General features: G+C 35.9%; 3 protein-coding genes and 1 long non-coding RNA gene across 4 annotated transcripts in view; 3 read left to right on the top strand and 1 right to left on the bottom strand.

Moving 5' to 3' along the window:
* The window catches only part of ppfibp2b (PPFIA binding protein 2b), a 56158-nt gene extending 45480 nt beyond the window's left edge, over positions 1-10678 (top strand). Inside the window, exons 16-28 of the mRNA XM_082158885.1 lie at positions 806-866; positions 1088-1123; positions 1486-1627; positions 4421-4453; positions 4527-4689; positions 4865-4987; positions 5078-5228; positions 5650-5761; positions 6235-6323; positions 6431-6553; positions 6654-6779; positions 8311-8499; positions 9898-10678. Coding sequence (XP_082015011.1) covers positions 806-866; positions 1088-1123; positions 1486-1627; positions 4421-4453; positions 4527-4689; positions 4865-4987; positions 5078-5228; positions 5650-5761; positions 6235-6323; positions 6431-6553; positions 6654-6779; positions 8311-8499; positions 9898-10101 — 1552 coding nt within the window. The 3' untranslated portion in view covers positions 10102-10678. The remainder of the gene's footprint in view (positions 1-805; positions 867-1087; positions 1124-1485; positions 1628-4420; positions 4454-4526; positions 4690-4864; positions 4988-5077; positions 5229-5649; positions 5762-6234; positions 6324-6430; positions 6554-6653; positions 6780-8310; positions 8500-9897) is intronic.
* LOC309489941 lies at positions 1635-2828 on the top strand. The gene is made up of 2 exons (XR_014202575.1): positions 1635-1823; positions 1860-2828. It is a non-coding gene; the product is annotated as an uncharacterized lncRNA (long non-coding RNA).
* A 470-nt stretch (positions 10679-11148) lies between the features above and the next one.
* On the top strand, positions 11149-14257 carry rep15 (RAB15 effector protein). Its single transcript, XM_082158894.1, has 3 exons — positions 11149-11213; positions 12718-12789; positions 13242-14257. The coding sequence occupies exon 3, from the start codon at positions 13281-13283 to the stop codon at positions 14025-14027; it is 747 nt and encodes a 248-aa protein (XP_082015020.1). The 5' UTR covers positions 11149-11213; positions 12718-12789; positions 13242-13280; the 3' UTR covers positions 14028-14257.
* Positions 14258-15158: 901 nt separating this feature from the next.
* cyb5r2 (cytochrome b5 reductase 2) lies at positions 15159-19393 on the bottom strand. Its single transcript, XM_082158892.1, has 9 exons — positions 19253-19393; positions 18390-18548; positions 18205-18277; positions 18003-18109; positions 17779-17908; positions 17380-17463; positions 17179-17264; positions 15768-15867; positions 15159-15656 (listed from the first exon to the last, which is right to left on the bottom strand). Exons 1-9 carry the CDS (start codon positions 19265-19267, stop codon positions 15484-15486), a joined length of 927 nt encoding a protein of 308 aa, XP_082015018.1. The 5' UTR covers positions 19268-19393; the 3' UTR covers positions 15159-15483.
* Between the last annotated feature and the right edge of the window lie 30 nt (positions 19394-19423).

Raw genomic sequence — 19423 nt, 5'->3', positions numbered from 1 at the left:
TGGCTTTTGTTGTGATGTCATTGCCATACGCCACACGCACGCTGTTTACACGCATCGATCTAGTCTAGGTTGACTGAGGATTCTGATTGGACCTCTGGTGTATGTAATTATATTAAGACATTATGCTGTATTGTTTTTTTTCAGTATTTTAGCAACTAGAAAAATAAAAATAAAATAAAACTGAAAGTTCAAAAGAACAGCATTTATTTAAAATAGAAATATTTTGTAACATTATAAATATCTTTAATGTGACTTGATTAATTGAATGCATCCCTACTGAATAAAAGCATTTTTTCTTTTAAAAAACATAATTTCTTACATTGTGAAAGGAAAAAAAGAAATGATTAAAAAAAAAATGAAATTGAAAAATGTTAATGTGGGGCAAAAGCTTTGTAAAAACTGCAATTGTTTTTTTCCACATAATTTAATAATGCAGTCTTGCCTTGAGATTTCAAATGTCAAATCATTAATTGCATTTTAAATTTATATTTGACTGGAAAGATGTCATTGTCACCTTGAAAATGGTTTTGTCATTTAAGGGCTTAATTTGCTTTTGAAAATTAAATAGAAAATGATAGTTTTCATTTTAATCTTTTATTTAGGCTACATATAAAGCTAGTTCATAATTTTTTTGGTTCTTGACCTTCTAATTTCAGTCGTCTTTTGTTTTTTTGTAACCATGTGTACTGTGCTTCCAGTGTAGACATTTGCTAGTCCATGATAACCTGAACCAATGAGAAGCTCTTAGTCCGCAATAACGTAAGCATAGCTTGTTTAATATAATTGTTCATGGTTTTATTTTCAGGTCAATGCAGCGAATGCTGTCCACCAGCTTGGAAGAGCTCCAAAGTGGAAGCTTACAGATGGTACAAAAACCTGAATCATTTTGTTCTAAATAAATGTGACTCTTGCCAACTAACTCATCTCATTAACAAAATGCTTTTAGTATGAATGTCTCAGCTCAACTCAAATCTTTTTAATAGTAGATTTGCATTAACAATAGTGCTTTGTTGTATGTTTTAACAAATGACGTGACTCACCTAACTGAGTGTATGTTTGTGTGTTTATACTGTTGGTTTTTCTTAAGCATGTAGTGGGTCAACCAGTAGAGGCTGTTTTAGAGGTACTACAAGCTAACATGACCAATAAAACTAAAGCAAACATAACCACAACAATAGCCTTTGCTGTATGCATATGCATTAATTAACATCACATATGCTTTTCTTTTTGTTTGCATGGCTTATTTAATAAAAATGCTTATTAACGAGAAAACACTTACACCTGATAGTAGTGTTCGTTATAGTCATTCTAATAAAATGTGTATTTATTTATTTATTATATCATGTATCATTTTTCATTAAATTCTAAAGCTGTTTGTAATTATTGTAAATTTATATGGTTAAAATAATTAATTATACTCATACTGTAGCAACATAAAAATCTTATAAACATTTAATCGCTAAGATAAATACATTTCTTCTGCAGAACCGATATACTCCTGAAAATAACAAATACCAGACGCTCCCGGGCAAGTTTAGTCGTCCAGAGCAGAATGGCGTGAGACTTCTGCCGTCTTCCCCTCTACAGCTGTCTCCTGATGAAAGTGAAGACAGTGAATTCAACCTAAGTAAGCAATCGTCTCACAGCACCCAGAATTCCTTGTTAAAATCATTTTTCACATGGGCTGTGTCTGAAAGCAAATATAAGTGAGAAAGCATAGATTTAATGTGTACAATGTTTATTTCTGGTTAGAAATTGAGTCATAATATATTAAATTCTATTCATGTTTTATAGACAGTGTGTATATGTAAGTGTGTGTGTATGTGTGTGTGTGTGTGTGTGTATGCATGTATATACAGGTGCTGGTCATAAAATTAGAATATCATCAAAAAGTTGATTTATTTCAAGATTTCAACTTAACAGGTGAAACTAATATATTATATAGACTCATTACATGCAAAGTGAGATATTTCAAGCCTTTATTTACTATAATTTTGATGATTTTTGGCTTACAGCTTATGAAACCCACGAAATCAAAATCCCAGAAAATTTGAATATTACATGAAATCACACAGTAATTACACAGTGATACCATGGTCATTAAACCAAGTTTTGGTTCTTTTGGCAGTGTGGGCAGGTGCAAATCCTGCTGGAAAATGAAGGAAGCATGAAGTGCTCTGAAAATGTCCTGGTAGACGCTGCGTTGACTCTGGATTTAATAAAGCACAGTGGACCAAAGTCCTCTTTTCTGATGAGAGCAAATTTTGCATCTCATTTGGAAACCAAGGTCCCAGAGTCTGGAGGAAGAATGGAGAGGCACACAATCCAAGATGCTTGAAGTCCAGTGTGAAGTTTCCACAGTCTGTGTTGGTTTGGGGAGCCACGTCATCGGCTGGTGTTGGTCCACTGTGCTGTCCACTCAACGCAGCCGTCTACCAGGACATTTTCAGAGCACTTCATGCTTCCCTTCAGCAGACAAGCTTTATGGAGATGCCGACTTCATTTTCCAGCAGGATTTGCACCTGCCCACACTGCCAAAAGAACCAAAACCTGGTTCAGTGACCATGGTTTTACTGTGTAATTACTGTGTGATTTCATGTAATATTCTAATTTTTTTGAAATCCTGTTTTCATGGGTTTCATAAGCTGTAAGCCATAATCATCAAAATTATGACAAATAAAGGCTTGAAAAATCTCACTTTGCATGTAATGAGTCTATATAATATATTAGTTTCACCTGTTAAGTTGAATTCTTGAAATAAATCAACTTTTTGATGATATTCTAATTTTATGACCAGCACCTATGTATGTATGTATGTATGTATGTATGTATGTACTTTTAGGTATATTAATAGATTTATCTTTCGGACACACCCATCATTTCTGTTTTATACCATGACCTTTGACCTTCTTAACACTGTGTATCCTCAAACGTATTTGACCGTGCTTGTTTGCTTTTCCATTTTCTGAGCTCAACATACTGTATTCTTACTACCGGTACTATTGTGCTCTAAGCTTTAACAGCCTTTTTAACACTACGGTGTCTTTGCATGGGCTTCTGTGTATCTTCCCTTTACTCTTTCTCTCGAACTAATCCATCTCTCGGGCTGTGTGGCTGTCTCCGCACACGTTTCCCCTCTCTCACTCCGTGCGAAGATCGCTGCCGAAGCGCCAGCGCTCCAGCTTTAGGTATTGTCCTCTCAATCTCACGTTAGCATGCGACCACAGAGCACACTCTTGCTGTGTCATATTGGATTTAACCTAAGCTCTCCTATCCTGATTCTTTAAAGCTGAAAGCAGAGAGTTTTTTTCTCTCTCTCACACTCACACTCTCTCCCTCTCCTCTCAGAGATTAGACTTCGTTTATGTGAGCCTTGCTGCTTTACTTGGAGTTTAAACTGGTGCCATGTGATGAAAATATAATGTACTGTATATGGAAAAAAGGAGTAAGGAAAAATCCATTTAGGTTTCATATACAGAAGTCTAATGTTAAAATCCAGAAACTTTTATGAGCGTTTACCAGGCTTTGGTTTGGTTATTATTCAGTCTTGATTTATCATAATTTATATCATATTATATTATTAATAAATACATATATAATATGTGACCCTGGATCACAAAACCAGTCACAAGTCGCACGGGTATATTTGTGGCAAAAGCCAACAATACATTGCATGGGTCAAAATTATCGATTTTTTTCTTTTATGCCAAAAATCATTAGGATATTAAGTAAAGATCATGTTCCATGAAGATATTTTGTAAATTTCCTACCGTAAATATATAAAACATTTATTTTTGTGAGTGAATGCAGCATAATCGCAAAAATAAATGTTTTCCTATCATAACAAACTATACATCAATGCAAAGCTTATTTATTCAGCTTTCAGACGATGTATAAATCTCAATTTCGAGAGATTGACCCATGTGACTGGTTTTGTGGTCCAGGGTCACAGAATATGAATACATTTACAGTATATCTAATCTAATCATTGAATTGAATTATTATTCAGTTATTATATAATTGAATTGAATTGAATAATCCATAATTAAATAAATTATATTATAAAAGGTTAAACAATAATTTTGATTCTTTTCTTGGAATGTCTAAGGAGTTAAAATAAGTACCAGTGGCATGGATTATTATTATCATTAGTAGTAGTATTATTATTGTATACACTCATATACCCATATATTGGATTGACCTACTTTAAATTATATTAGACTTTTCTTTCCTTGGAAAATGTTATATTTTCTTTATTTTATTATTTTCTATTTAATCAGCAGCAAAGGCCATTTTATAAAAGTATTATTCTACATTTTTGGAATCTCTGAGCTTAAAAAGCATATCTAAAACAGCATTATGATGTTAGATTTTCCTTTTTTTCCCTTCTGCTCTCTTGCATGGCTAATATTTGGCGCAGGGCCGCGGAGAAAGCATGATCACTTTGTGGTTGGTGGGTACAGACAGAATGTGTATTCAGTCCAATAGTGAACCTATAAAAACATAGAAACACATAAACCTATCAGAACAAGTGGATTACTTCCTGTTCACAGGAAAGACAGAGAAGACAGATGACTCAACCTTGTCTGACCTTTCGCCAATGTCATCTGGAGTAGAATCAGGTCAACAGTCCCCTGTTTCACCAGAGCACAAGAAGAACCAGAAAGGCATCCGAAAACTATGGGGAAAGTGAGTTGGTTGTTGACAGACAGCATTCGATAAGCATTTATGTTTCATAATGTGATATATATTTTTAAATTAGCAAAGGACAAAAGTTGATTTCATCCATCAGGATGCTTGATTGGATCATGAAAAGTGTGCTGTTACTATTGTTTTATCACATCTTTTTCCCTCTGCTTCACAGGATCAGGAGAACCCAGTCTGGCAGTCTTCCAGCTGACGGTTCTGATTCGGATTTTAAGAGAGGGGGTTTCAGAGCCACGGCCGGCCCACGACTCGCCTGCCTGGGCATCGGTTCTTCAGCGCGGTATCTAAAACACATACAATGAGATCTGTTCTGAGACATGTGTAAGCACCTTCATTCCTGTTTCTCATATTCTACATTTGTGTTCTGCAGTGACATGAACGCCCCCTTCTCGAAATGGTCATGTGATCAGGTGTGCGCATGGATGGAGGACTCTGGCATGGGTCAGTACGTGCATATGGCCAGACAGTGGGTGACCAGCGGTCAGACTCTACTCTCTGCATCCTCGCAGGACGTAGAGAAGGTGAGAGATACTTCATACAAGATATCAGCACATGTTTGAAAGACTTTGGGATAAAGAACATATGCAGACCTGTGGTTTCAGGTTGTAACAATCTGATATCCTCATGCAACACCTGGCGGTTCCTGTAAAATGATTTAGCTATGCCTCTCGCCTCAGGTCGTTGTGGTGCCACTCAAATTCTGGTTTGGTTCTACCTGCCAGGGCAGCTTTAACCTCTGTTCCACGCCAGTAATGCTGCGCGACTTACTCATTTGTTCTGCCTTCATACTCACTCAATTAAATGTTCGACTTTACAAGACTTTACACTTCCTTAATTGAACACTTGAAAAAATGTCATTCCTTGATATTGATAGATTTCATTACCAAATAAATAATATGCTGTCACAACCATCTTGATTTTTGAATTGATTTTCACATTTAGGATCTGGGAATTAAACATCCACTACACAGGAAGAAGCTCCAGCTGGCTCTGCGCTCCTTCAGCACCAAAATCACAGAGAAGTCCTCTGAACTCGACCACATCTGGGTCACACGTATGTACCTATGAACAAATACATCACTCTTTTCTGTTTTGTTTGTGGCACATATGGAGGATTTGGAGTGCTGCTTAAAAATAAAATGAAGAAATCAATTAACAGTAATAATTAACATGTAAATAATGTAAATAAATCTAGCACCTTTTAAAGTTGAAAAATAAATAGTCTATATACATAGTATAAGTAAGTAAATGCTACATTTAAATGTAATTTTATTAAGCATTTACAACTGGCTTTATTAACTACATTTTAAAACATGAATTAAATAAATATTTATAAATGAATGTCTTTAATTGTCAATTTGAAAAGTGATTTATTTGAAAGTTTTGTGATTGAATAAAGTGATAATTGATTGCTTAATAAATTTTTTTAGGTGACCCTGCTAGTGCTCTATACATAGATATTTTAGAAAATATAAATAAGGAATTACAGTTACACTCATATAAAGAAACCATGTTATTTCTACACAGGATGGCTGGATGATATCGGATTACCGCAGTACAAAGACCAGTTTCATGACGGACGTGTGGACGGTAGAATGCTGCAGTACTTGACAGTGGTAAATATCTTTGTTAACCTTTAGTGCCTTGCCAATCAAATTAAAGGTCTGGAATTAATGTACAGCATCAACTGAGATTAATATTGGTACTTTGGTTTCATTTTCAGAATGATCTGCTGTTCATGAAAGTCACCAGTCAACTTCATCATCTCAGCATCAAGTGTGCTATCCACGTCCTACATGTAAACAAGTTCAACCCCAACTGCCTCAAAAGAAGACCTGGAGATGAGGTGTGGATGAAATAAACAGAAAACAAAGAGAGGGCAATCTACTTCTGCACGTCCAGGACTAATAATGCACAATATATGCTAATTCATGTTGTTTTGACAGAATAAGACATCCCCTTCTGAGGTCGTCCAATGGTCCAATCACCGTGTGATGGAGTGGCTCAGATCAGTTGACCTGGCAGAATACGCCCCGAACCTGAGAGGCAGCGGAGTGCATGGAGGACTTATAGTGAGTAACTCAAATCAAACTTACTGTTACTAATTTAAGATGAATAAATAGTTTCTGCAACACTAGTGGCACTTAGCGGAATTACAAAAATAAAGCATATTTGAAAACGCCTCTTTTGCGCGTTGCGCCTCCCCCAACTCAAACATCACAAACACGGGTGCTTGTGAAGGCATGTATTAAACGGGGAGAAGTACACTAATTTCAATAACAGTACATATTAGGAATACTTTTAGCTGTGCTATGTGTCATCATGAGTAAGCAACTGAGTTGGCTAACACTCTGTCTAGAGCAAATGTGAGCGTCTCGCTTATGTTTTGTAACGCATTGCATCGCAATCCCCCATTCGCTTGACATGTTCATGACTCGTTTAATCTTTGAAGGTCTAAATGCAGTGAATTTTGGATTGTACTTCTGTACCCAAACTTGCACTATTGGTTGGGCTGGAAAGAGATTGACGGGCCTGAGCGGACAGCTCTCAGTGTTTTGATGGTGCCTGGAAGGCTCAACATGTTAAGTTTTGGAGGAGATAAACCCATTAATGGCATATTAATGATGAAAAATAAACTGGGTTGAGAGAATGTATTTTACCATAAAAAAAAATCTTACTTCACCTTTAATGAAAGGTTGTGGGCTCTTTTCACTTGGGACGGTAAACAACTAGCAAACCGGCAACCTTAGCCACCCTACAGCAACGCCCAACAACACATTACCAACCATGCAGAACATCCAAGCAAATGCAATATGAACACACAAAATACACTGGGAGCACCTAAGCAATCTCTTAGCATCCTAGCAACCACCCGAAACTCCCTAGTAACCTTATACAAAACACTAACAAATGCACATCAACACCCTAAATCCTGGTCAGAATGCCATACAAAATGCATTGCCACCTGCTATAAATCATTCAGAACACTTTAGCAACCCCATAGCAACGCCCCAAGCAACACCTTAGCAAAACCCACTCAGAATTTCATAACATAACTTTATAGAAACTCCCTAGAAACTATCACGAAATGCCCTAGCAATCATCTAGATTCTAGAACACCCTAGAAAAGGCATTGCAACAAGCTAAAAACCACTCAAAACACCTTAGCAACCCCATAGCAACACCCTAGCTAAAACCACTCAGAACTTCATTACATAACTTCATAGAAAAACTCCCTAGAAACTATCATGAAATGCCCTAGCAATCATCTAGAACACCCTAGAAAATGCATCGCAACAAGCTACAAACACCTTAGCAACCCCATAGCAACACCTTAGAAAAAAACACTCAGAACTTAACACAATACAATTTCATAAAAACTCCCTAGAAACCATCAAAAAATGCCCTAGCAATAATCTAGAACATAATTTAGAACATGCTAAAACCCACTCAAAACACCTTAGCAACCCCATAGCAAAAACCACTCAGACCACCCTGGCAAATTCATAGCAAAACCCTGAAACTATTCAGAACTCCATATTTGGGGTATTTGTTTAATGTATTTCTTGCTTCTGATTATGATTTATACATTTTTTTTGTCAGATCTTGGAACCTCGTTTTAACTCCGACACCCTTGCGATGCTCCTGAACATCCCCCCGCAGAAGACTCTGTTGAGGAGGCACCTGGCCACTAATTTCAACACGCTGGTGGGCTCTCAGGCTCAGCAAGAGAAACAGGAGTTCCTGGAATCATCAAGCTACACGCCGCTAACCACCACCGCAAAAGTCCGGGTAAGAAAAGCAGTTCACGTTTGCTGACCACATCTTTAGAAACACCTTAATCCCTGCCAACCGTACACCTCAGGATGAAGATGCAAGCCCTTACACATGTAAATACAGACTCCTGCTTCAGCAGCCTGATTCGTGTTTAAGCTCAGCTGATGCAGCACACGTGTTTTGACACTTAGATTTTGCTTAGGCCATCTATACGGAATGTGCTGAGCGAATGGTCCTACAGTGTGTAACATACTTACTAAGCACAATGCAGCTTTAGACCAAACATTTAGTTCACCTTCGTCTTTTGCCAACCATTCATTTTTCATGATAAGAGAAATAATCTTTTTTTTTTTTGATAAATAATTTCCGGTAAGGATGACCTGACATTAAAGGGTCTCTTATTGTTGTTCTTTTGCCTCACCTTATACTATTTTGAGTCTTTTACAACAAATTTAAACTGATCCTGGAGATTCATGGACTGGATTTGTCTCAATATTTGGCACCGTTTCCGATTATGATCATTTGATGAATCGCAGTGTATCCTATCATATTTGCTGATATCCAGGCCAATTCATGAATTGATTGAATTTGGTATACAAATATTTATTATTATTATTACTATTATTATTATTTTTTTTTTTATTAATAAGATAGTTGGCGATATCCAGCCCAATTCAATTAATTATGGAATTTAATGAATGAATGAATTCAATTTGGTGGTAACATTTTTATTATTATTATTTTGATTAGCCACCAAACATGTAGACACATGTTGGAAACATAATTTAACATAAAAAATGTGCAATATATATTTTTTACAGCATTTATTAACTTTTATTAATGATTTAACTTGTATTAACTTTTGTTAATTCACTGTGAACTAACATGAATATTTCTATTAACTAAAATGAAGTAATGTTAACAGATGCAACTTATGATTGTAATAAATGTTAACAAGATTAAATGTTAATGGTTAACAAGATTAATAAATGCTGTAGTAGTTTTCAGAATTTTCCCACAAACTTTATATTATATTATATTATATTATATTATATTATATTATATTATATTATAAGAGTATATTACTTTTATTCTCTTTTTGTCTAAATAGAAAAATAAAACACAAACTTAAAAAAAACTAAATAAACATTTGACATGATACAAGTGAATTCTGGGCATCATAACAGTATGAAAATGAATATTAAATGAGTGTTTTTAAAGATTAACCTTGAGTGAGCATTAGATGGCAGAATTAAAAAGTAAAAATAAAGGAAGTGTGTATTCCTGCATGGTTAAATATGAAATATCGGCTGATATAATGACATTTGAAAAAGATCTTCTGATATTGGCAGATAGGTACTGATATAGTGTTGTTAATCGCTGTTATTCATGCTGTGTATTTCTGTTCCTCAGCCACGTAAAATAGGCTTCTCCAGTTTTGGCAACCGTAAGAAGCGCGCTGACGAGTCCACGGACTACATCTGCCCTCTGGATGCATCTCAAGCCCAGGACCTGCTCAACGGGGCCAACCGGCCCTACAGCGGCTTCAGGGGCCTGAGCCCCATCTTCGACAGGGACCCAGAGAGGCGGGAGCAGGTGGGAGCTCTACAGATCTGACGCTTGCACCCATATCCCACAAAACCACGGCAACCTCCCAACGACACCCTGCTTCTGTTCAGTGCCATTTTCTAACACCCCCCAGCATCCTCCATTGACGGACACTAGACCGCAGTACGGACACTGCGGAAAGACTTGGATCCAAGGGTTTAGTACATCATCTCACAAGGGAAACAGGGTTTAGTAGAACGCTTTTCCCAGAATAGTGCCACTTCACCTGTGATGATACTATATCATTTTTTGTGAATCGTTAAAAATGTATTGAGATTTAAAAGTATTCCATTTTTGTAACCGAACACCTACTGTTTCAGAGACAGTGTGTACTATCTTGTGCAATATTTGCATATTTTAGAGTTATTTAATGGTATATTTATGGTGAATTTTTAAGAGGCACACAGACTACTACTTAAATGCTCAGCAGCAGCAGCACATTTTGACTAATCTGATGGTTATTTTCATACAATGAAATGCACAAGACTATTTTTATAGGTAGATATCTTGCCTCTTCAGTTGAAGATAGACTAATGATATATAACGCAAAATATTGTTACATAAACAATAAACCACCTCGATCACAGTGATATTGTGTGTTTTTTCCAGCACATAGAGGGATGCTGTCCTTTTAAAAAATGTTCCTTGATTAAATATGTTTTCTTGGCTGTATGTCATTTCAAAACTTAATCATCTTGCAATATGATTTTGATAACAAACTTTGCACACACACACACACAAAAAAACATTGGCATGCATGATTTACAAACATTAATCATTAACCTGCTGTCATCCATGCATCTGGCCACCAACAAATGGTCATTTTCACAATGTGGAGAAGTGCATGCTGGGAAAGGATTTTCATGCACTTGTGCAGGTACATTCTAATATACATTTCTCTATATTCACATTATTTGCGCTTCATTACCACCCATTGCTTCTGCTTAATATTCCATCTATTAATACAAATATATTTATTTGTACTTGCGTACAATGATGAATATTAACTTGTATTATTTAGGTTGATATATTTGATGGATATCTTGACATTTCAGATTCTGTGCGCTAAAGGATCAGGGATGCAGATCCAGGCCTTATCCAGGGGAATTAACAACCTCACAGTAAGGTGTTCTTTTTAACCCTGCAGTATCTATTAACCAATTAATGTTCTTACAGATAGGTATAGGCTATAATTCTTAAATGTATATATTATTCTGTAATATATTAAGCAGTGTGAAAATTGTGAATGTAAAATATAGATTTGTCATTTCAATTAAACGTATTGTAGCCTGATGTTTATGATACTTATATTTTTTACTTACATGAACCAATATTTATTTACATGTACCAATATTACAATTCATAGTAAAGAAATGAATCTGTTTATCTACATCATTTTTAACACTCCGAAGACACGAATTGCGAAACTAATCTACTTATACACAAATGAAAGTCCCATTAAAACTCAATTTTAATATTCACGTTTCTTAACTCTTTCCCTGCCATTGACTGAATTTTCCTGCAATCCATGTTTTCACTGTTATATGGTAGGGGGCGCTGTTACGCATCTTAAAGAGCACAGAATCTCCAGATCAAAACATTGCTTATGCACATGTAAAATAATGTGATCATTAAACATCATATCAAAACTGCCTAACATTAGTGATCTACTCAAATGGTTTTGATTTTTCTCAGCTTTTTGTTCAAAATGTTCTTTTGATATATTGTATGTTCAGATATTCATACAACAAAATATTCTGGGGGCCATATACGTTTTTTTTTTATAAAAAAAAAAATCATTTTCAACTTTTTTTTTTTTTTTTTTTTTTTGGCAGGGATAGAGTTAATATTATTTAGCTAAATCCTAGAAGTGAATATTCAGCCCTAGTGTCACATATTGCAAACAGTTACTGACAAGTTTAGGTTTAACTCTGCTAAACTAGTTTAACTTGTGGAGCGCTTCGCACTAATCCTGGCACCATCCCCTCCTCTCACTTCCAGTACTTACTGAGCCGAGACGAGCTCCTGAGAGGAATGAGACGCAGCCACACCGCAATAGTGTGAGCCACATTAACTGCCAAGAACCTAACCCACCTCACCCTCAAACCTTCAGGACTTCAGCTGTGCAACACGATCTCACCTGTTCACCGTCCGGCTCAAGACTATTGCGTTACTGTATTACTGTTTGTTTTTGATTTGAGAGTTTATAATGCACTATATGAAAATGATTTTAAAACTTGTGTAATATGCAAAAGGCCCTTATTTTATATCTACCTCTACCTTTGTGTTTTTCATTATGTTATTGTGTTCTTGTAGCCAATGGAACTGGATGTGAGTAAATCTTTGTTTGCCCAGCAGTTTAGCATTTTCTTGGGCTTGATCTTTTTTCAAATCTATATAATATGTTAAAAGCAGTTTGTTTTTGTTTTTTTTTTTCCAAGCAGAAATGGTTGTTTGCTTGCTATACCTCTGTTAAGTCCATCTCAAGGGTTGAAAGGGGTTTGTTGTTGTAAGGGGCTTTATGATGTCTTGTCCAACGTGTCCCGTGACCCAAATGGCAAACATTATATTTGGGAGGTCCTTATCTGATGGTACAGCCTTAAATGCGCACACTTATTTTAATAGGACACCAGCCAAGAGAAGATCGATCCGACTGCAAGTTCACTCTCACCCAATACTAAGGAAAGAATATTATTGGTGAGTTATTTTATCTAATGACATTTTACATGTTAGTGTCCATTAACGGCAATTCTCACTATTAGCTAGTTGCTTATTAGCATGCGTATTACTAGGATATTGGCTGTTTATTAGTACTTATGAAGCACATATTAATGCCTAATTTTGAATGACCATATTCTACATCCCTTAATCCTACCCAATACCTAAATTTGAGAATTACCTTACTAACTATTAATAAGTTTACTGAGGCAAAAGTCATAGTTAATAGTGAGAATTGGACCCTAATCTTAAGTGTGACCACATTAACAACTATTTCCTTGTAACATAAACGCTAAATGTTAATTTGTAATAATAGAACTTAATCTTTTTTTTCTGTTAAATTTCAGTCATTATCTATTGGATTTTAAATCAGATTTTTGGTTGTCCTTAAAGAAATGGAAAATGCAATAAAATGATGTCAATATTTCCAGTGTATAAGGGAAACAACACTTTGAACTGGACCAGCTGGAATGAACCAAAAATATCTCCAGTATGAAGCCAAAATCAGCATTTTCAGAACCTTATGGGCTAAACCCAACAAAACCTCCTCGGCGGACCTCATCCACCTCTTTAGCGACTGCATCCGGGCGGCTTCATCCAGAACAAAGGAGTATCTGCTCTTCAGGGACCCGGAGAACAAGTTCCACCCAAGTCCTTCAACCCTAAGCGAGATCTTTCTGATGACCTACATCCAGCGCAGCCGCCTGTTGAATCTCAGCGACACGTTCAACTGCACTGCCATGACCCAAGAACAGAGGATACTGTTGGGAGCCCACTGGGTCTGGGCCGTGCTGGATCAGCCGAGCAAGAACCCCCGGGTCCAGATCGCGGTCCAGGTTTTTCACCTGCCAGAAAGAACGGAGGAGAACGTGGAGGAACTGTCCTTGGATATCTACAGCGACATCATGCGCATGGCCGGGATGGATGTGGTGGAGAAAACCCAGTCCGAGAGGATGGTGGAGTTCTGCTCCTCCATCGGCAGAGACTGTTACGCGCTTTTTCTCTTCTTCGGTCGACAAAACGACAATGGAAACATTTACGGGCTACTAAGCAACAACTTGCAAGCAGCTGTGGGGAAGTGTGTGAGGATTGATCAGGGTTTTATCGATCACTTCTTCAAAGGTGCGAAATGCTTTGCCACTTCAAGTGGGATGATGCAAGCACTGGTTGGTAAGGAAGGTGACGATCCTCTGACCCTGCTTGTTAAGTTCACCTAACAGCTGAGCTGTTCTTACTAGATTCATTAACAATTTTTGGGGGGTTTATTCTAATGAGCAGCTCACTGCTTGGTAACAGATGCTTTGAATGCAGCACTGGGTCTGTATGTTGATATTTTCCCTAGACTTTCCAGCCTTAAAACTAGTGTCTGATGTCTCTACGCCTCCAGCAATACTTAACTGTTACTTGATGCAAAATAATGTGCAGAAATAAATATTTTTGCTGACAAGTTTTGTACTTTCTTTGTTACTACCCCACATTTAAAATTATTTATTTATTTATTTTTCTCTCTATCTACAGTATCTATTAAAGGTATAGTTCACCCAAAAATGAAAATTCTGTCATAATTTGCTCACCCTCATGTTGTTCCAAACCTGAATGTGTTTCTTTCTTCTGTTGAACACAAAATAAGATATTTTGAAGAATATTGGTAACCAGACAGTTGATGGTAGCCATTGACTTCCATAATAGGAAAAAAATACTGTGGAAGTCAATGGGTGTCTGGTTACCAACTCTTCAAAATATCTTTTTTTTTATGATTAAAATATTCGCTTTTGTGATGGTTTAAAATATCTTCTTTTGTGATGATTATAAAGCGTAATTAAAGGAAAGGTGATGTGACAGTGGTAAACACGCCTTTTTGGAGTGTGTTGCAGCCATCAAAATTCAAATTTGTTTATATTTACAAAATACACTTAAAGGGATAGTTCACCCAAAATGAAAATTCTTAAATTACTCGCCCTCATGTCGAGAATTCTAAATTCCCTAAATTCAATCTGTTCATCATATAAAGCGATCGAGTCTCTTCAGAAAATTTGGACTAAACCACTCAATCCATATGGATTAGTGTTAATGTTTAGATCTCTTTATGAACTTTTTGAAGCGTCAAAGTGGTAGTTGCTTAGCTATCGATGGAGGGACAGAAATCGCTCAGATTTCATTAAAAATATATTTATTTGTGTTCCGAAGATGAAAGAAAGTCTTACGGGTTTGGAAAGACATAATGAGTCTGAGTAATGACAGAATTTTCATTTTTGGGTGAACTATCCCTTTAAGATGGTCATTGAAAACATTGAAAAACTTTTCTTTGTGCTTTTGTCAGTTAAATAAAGGTTAAAGAGAATTAAAAATCACAGATTATTGATTTTATTGCATTTTACAAAACGCCCCAACTTTTCTGGAAATGTACATATACCCTGTTTTAAAAATACTTTGATATTTATCCTTAAAAAACAACAAAAAATACAGATAAAAAAGTTTTTCATTATTTCTGGCCTGAATTTGACTTTTTTTCTAAGATAATTCCCCACAAACAAAACCAAATGGGATTCAACAAAAGATCTATTTTTAAACCTACATCTGGCATTGATTCGACATGTTTCACAAGCTGTAAACCATCTATTACAAATGATCACAGAATATGTTTGTGTAATACACTAATCAGTGGCAGAAGACTTAGTATGCAAAAGTGTTGTCAGTTTTGTAGCCCAGCTTGTCGAGGTTTGGCAGGCAGGCATACTGGATCATGGGGGGTGGACCGCACATCACGATGAGCACATCGTTGGCCGGAGGCGGGAGATGGTCTTTTATCATGGCAGCATCAACAAACCCTTTGCTGTACTTCCACCCTGTCACAAGAACAGAGAGAAAATCTTCACAGTCGTCTCTACTGTTGGGCAGTCAAATGATCTCTACGATTAGCATTCATCTAGATATTTCTATCAGAAGATGAATTGTACCTTCAGAGGGCTTGTCCAGTGTGTACCACAGATTGAGTTTATCAGGGTGATTTCTATGAACTTCATCCAGCTCTTTACGTAACAATATGTCCTCCTCAGTCTGTGGGAGTGAAACACACTTTACAACACCACTAACAAACATTAAATAAGGTTTACTTGTGTTATGACAAATATATAAAGTGATAACAAGGTGTACTTATGATATGACAAATATATAACGTGTTAACACTCCCTAGGAAAATATTATTTAAAATAAGACTTTAGAAATATCCGCAAAAATTCTGTTTATTTTTCTTGTTTTCCAGCTAAAATGTACGGAGACGTGGACAAATATATAAATATAATGTGTGTGTGTGTGTGTGTGTGTGTGTGTGTGTGTGTGAGGAGCGAGTTTTTAAAATTGAAAGTCAGGCTTCGCTGGAGCTAGAGCTGAGAAGAGCTAGAGCTTAAATTACTGGCTTACGTTCATTTATGGATCTCTTTGTTGAATAATTACTTATAATTAATAAGAGATGTGAGAGTAAATATGATTTTGGATAGATCTGACACCCTTATTGAAGTTTGAAGAGAACATTATGTAAATCGAGACATTTACGGACCAAAAGAAGAATGTCCTGCTGTGAAATTCAGTGGTAAGAAATAAATGTACTGATATCCTACTTTAAGTCAAATAATTTTTTTAATGTCTGTGAGTACATTTCATATTTGAAAAACCATTGTGTTGAAGTCATTTTTAGCTATTTGGTGCTGAAGAAATGTAAAATCTGGGTACCCCGTGAAATACAGTAAATCTTACATATTAATGGACAAATTTAATCTTATTTTTTAATAATTCAACAATAAATAAAAACAAGATTGTATTATACTACAGGCATCCATGCGTACATCTTCATACCACTTTTACTATGGGTCGCAGGTGTGCTGGATGATTGACGTACAGCAGGTTAATGATATTGGAGTAAAGAGGTTATGGTAATGTTCTGGGAACTTTAGAATAACGTTAGGGGAACATTAACGTAACGTTAGAATAATGTTCTACAAACCAAAAACTAGAAAAAACTCAGAAAGCTCTTGGATTTCATCAAAAATATCTTTATTTTGTGTTCCGAAGGTCTTTCGGGTTTGGAACGACATGAGGGTGAGTAATTAATGACAGAATTTTAATATTTAGGTGAACTAACCCTTTAAACTCGACGACTTAACTACCTTTTGGGACTATTTTCTTTGGTGGACAAAATATGGCTTATGTATGTCTGAAACTGTTTATCACTTAACTGAGGATGTTTAGATATTGTTTCTGGGAAGCAACACAAAATACGAGGTCAAACGCACACTGAGCTCCATTTACAGTAATATATTGCCTATTTATTTTTTTTAACTTGATGAGAATTACGTCATGAATGTGACTGACCTGGTTAGCAAATATAATGGAGCACTTGGTGTTGTCAGCAGGATCTGCGGTTATACTCCTGATCAGCTGCAGCATTGGAGTGACGCCTGAAAGAATGAACGCGACATCTTTAATTAATACATATTTAGATTCAATATCTTGGCCTTCCTGGAAACCTACTATAAATATATTGGAGCCCACTCAAAATATGTCCATCATTACCTGTTCCACCAGCAATCATGCCCACGTGTCTAAACTTCCGCACTTTAGGTTCAGATTTTTTATCAGGTCGAATAGCAAACTGCCCTGTAAATGTCAGTAAAGAAATATATGCAGCATCTGAAGCATTTAAATATTTAAAAATGCATTGTTGATACAGGTCATGCATTTAGTAATCTTAAAACAATAAGACATCGCCCTCTAGTGGCTAAATGCATTGCATCGTACAAAAAACTGGTGTAGAAACATTGGAAATGATAGAACTAGGAAAACTGAAAATATAAATATACTGTAAGTTAATTCAGAGTATTAATAAATAATGTAATAGAGTATAAATAATGACAAAATAACACTGAATATGTGATTAAGTAATAATAAACTAAAAGGAGTATTTTTCCTTACCTTTTCCATTGTATACCAGTAATCCATTTGGACCCCTAAAGTCAATGGTGTCTCCAATCTTCATATCATTCAAATACTGAGACATCTTGCCTCCATCAGGATAGTTTTTATGAGTATTTTTAAAGTAGACCTTATGTGAGATATTGAAGAAAGGGATTTTTATGAAGCCCACTATAAAACATAACCAGTCATGATTTGCAACTACAAAATGTATTGTAACACACCTTTACAACTAGATCAACGTATCCCTGGTCTTCATCGCTGGACACTGGTGTGTACGCACGAATAACCAGATTCCCATTCACCTTTGCAGACAGGTAAACATGCTGACCTGTGACACAGAATACAAGATCCATCTTAGAAAATGAGCGAAACTCAGGTGATATTGGGTCAGGTGATTCTGCTGATGTGACAAAGGTACCCTACCAATAGGGAGACCAAGAACGTGAGACGAGGATGGAAGACCAAACCGGAATTTTTTAGTGTCATGAGTGATCTCCTGTTGCAAACCAAATACAAGTAGAAATGCAATTGGGCTGCAACAATATTCTTACTTTTTTCTTTTGCAGTGTAGAAAACGTATCTAAGTACACGTTTAAATTCGGACTGACCTCTTTCTCTATGAGTGGCAGTGGATATTTCAGATTAGGATCCTGCAAGGTTTTTGGAAACTTGCTTTGCTTTCGATCTCTATTGGAGCCTCTTGAGTTTAGGACGAGGAACAGGACCGTGATCACCACTACAGATATCCCAGTTAGCACAGGTACTGTCTGCAAAATACACATTAAACACGTTATTGCCACAATTGTTTTATGGTTGAAATGAGTTTTGTAGGAAAATATATATTATAATTTAATAAAAATATAAGTAAAGTAAATGTATGTGTAAATTATAAATATAAATTAAATGTTTAATTAAATATTGTAATTATTATCTTATATTAAAAATAGTTTTTTTATGCAGGATATGGACTGGATGGTGTTTAATTTATTATTTAAATATTTAATTTAACAAAATTCATCCGAATTTAACAAATTCAACATGTCGACACTACATAACCACCACAGTTGCATTGTTTTAATGACTTCACTGTTATTCTACATTCTAAATAGTTTTGTACACAAATATAAAATGTATTTTTTATAAAAAATGTAAGTATTATTAAGCATTTTATATAATACTATTAAGTTCATTTGTTATTTAATTATTTGCATTTATTAATAATAATAGAGTAGGTGCGTCTAACACTAAACTATTGGCATATTGTGCTACATTCAACATTGATTTGATAACCTGCATATTATGTCTGTAATTAACTCTCACCTTCCTTCCACTGCTGTCATTCTAACCAGAATAAAATCAACAGATAAGCGTGAAACTGACATGGAGGACAAGCAAGGTGCTAATTGCTTTTTGCATGGCAGAGTGAGGAAGAAAGCAGGGAATATATGAATGTAAAGGGAGGAATACTCACTAGAACTTGATCCATGCTGCAGTCTTATTCCTGTAATGTACTGTATCAGTTGATATGGTCAGGGTTCACTGTATGTGAGGTAAAAGTTGTCCATGGTTCATCTCTTTCCTGTATTCCAACCTTTGCACCAAGGCTAGTTAATAGTGAAATGCAGCCAACAGGAGTAGGCCC

This window comes from Leuciscus leuciscus, assembly GCF_965113295.1.
Source record: "Leuciscus leuciscus genome assembly, chromosome: 25".
In the NCBI taxonomy this organism is placed as follows: domain Eukaryota; kingdom Metazoa; phylum Chordata; class Actinopteri; order Cypriniformes; family Leuciscidae; genus Leuciscus; species Leuciscus leuciscus.
Note: the sequence above shows the minus strand (reverse complement) of the source record. Positions and strands in the feature narration are given on the sequence as shown.

Excerpts from the sequence above, each read along its gene's own strand:
- rep15 (XM_082158894.1), top strand. The coding sequence starts at position 13,281 with ATGAACCAAAAATATCTCCAGTATGAAGCCAAAATCAGCATTTTCAGA.
- cyb5r2 (XM_082158892.1), bottom strand. Across the intron at positions 17,265-17,379 it reads CATGATTGCTGGTGGAACAG|GCGTCACTCCAATGCTGCAG; the intron begins GTAATGATGGAC and ends TCATTCTTTCAG. Across the intron at positions 15,868-17,178 it reads CCATTATATTTGCTAACCAG|ACTGAGGAGGACATATTGTT; the intron begins GTCAGTCACATT and ends TCACTCCCACAG.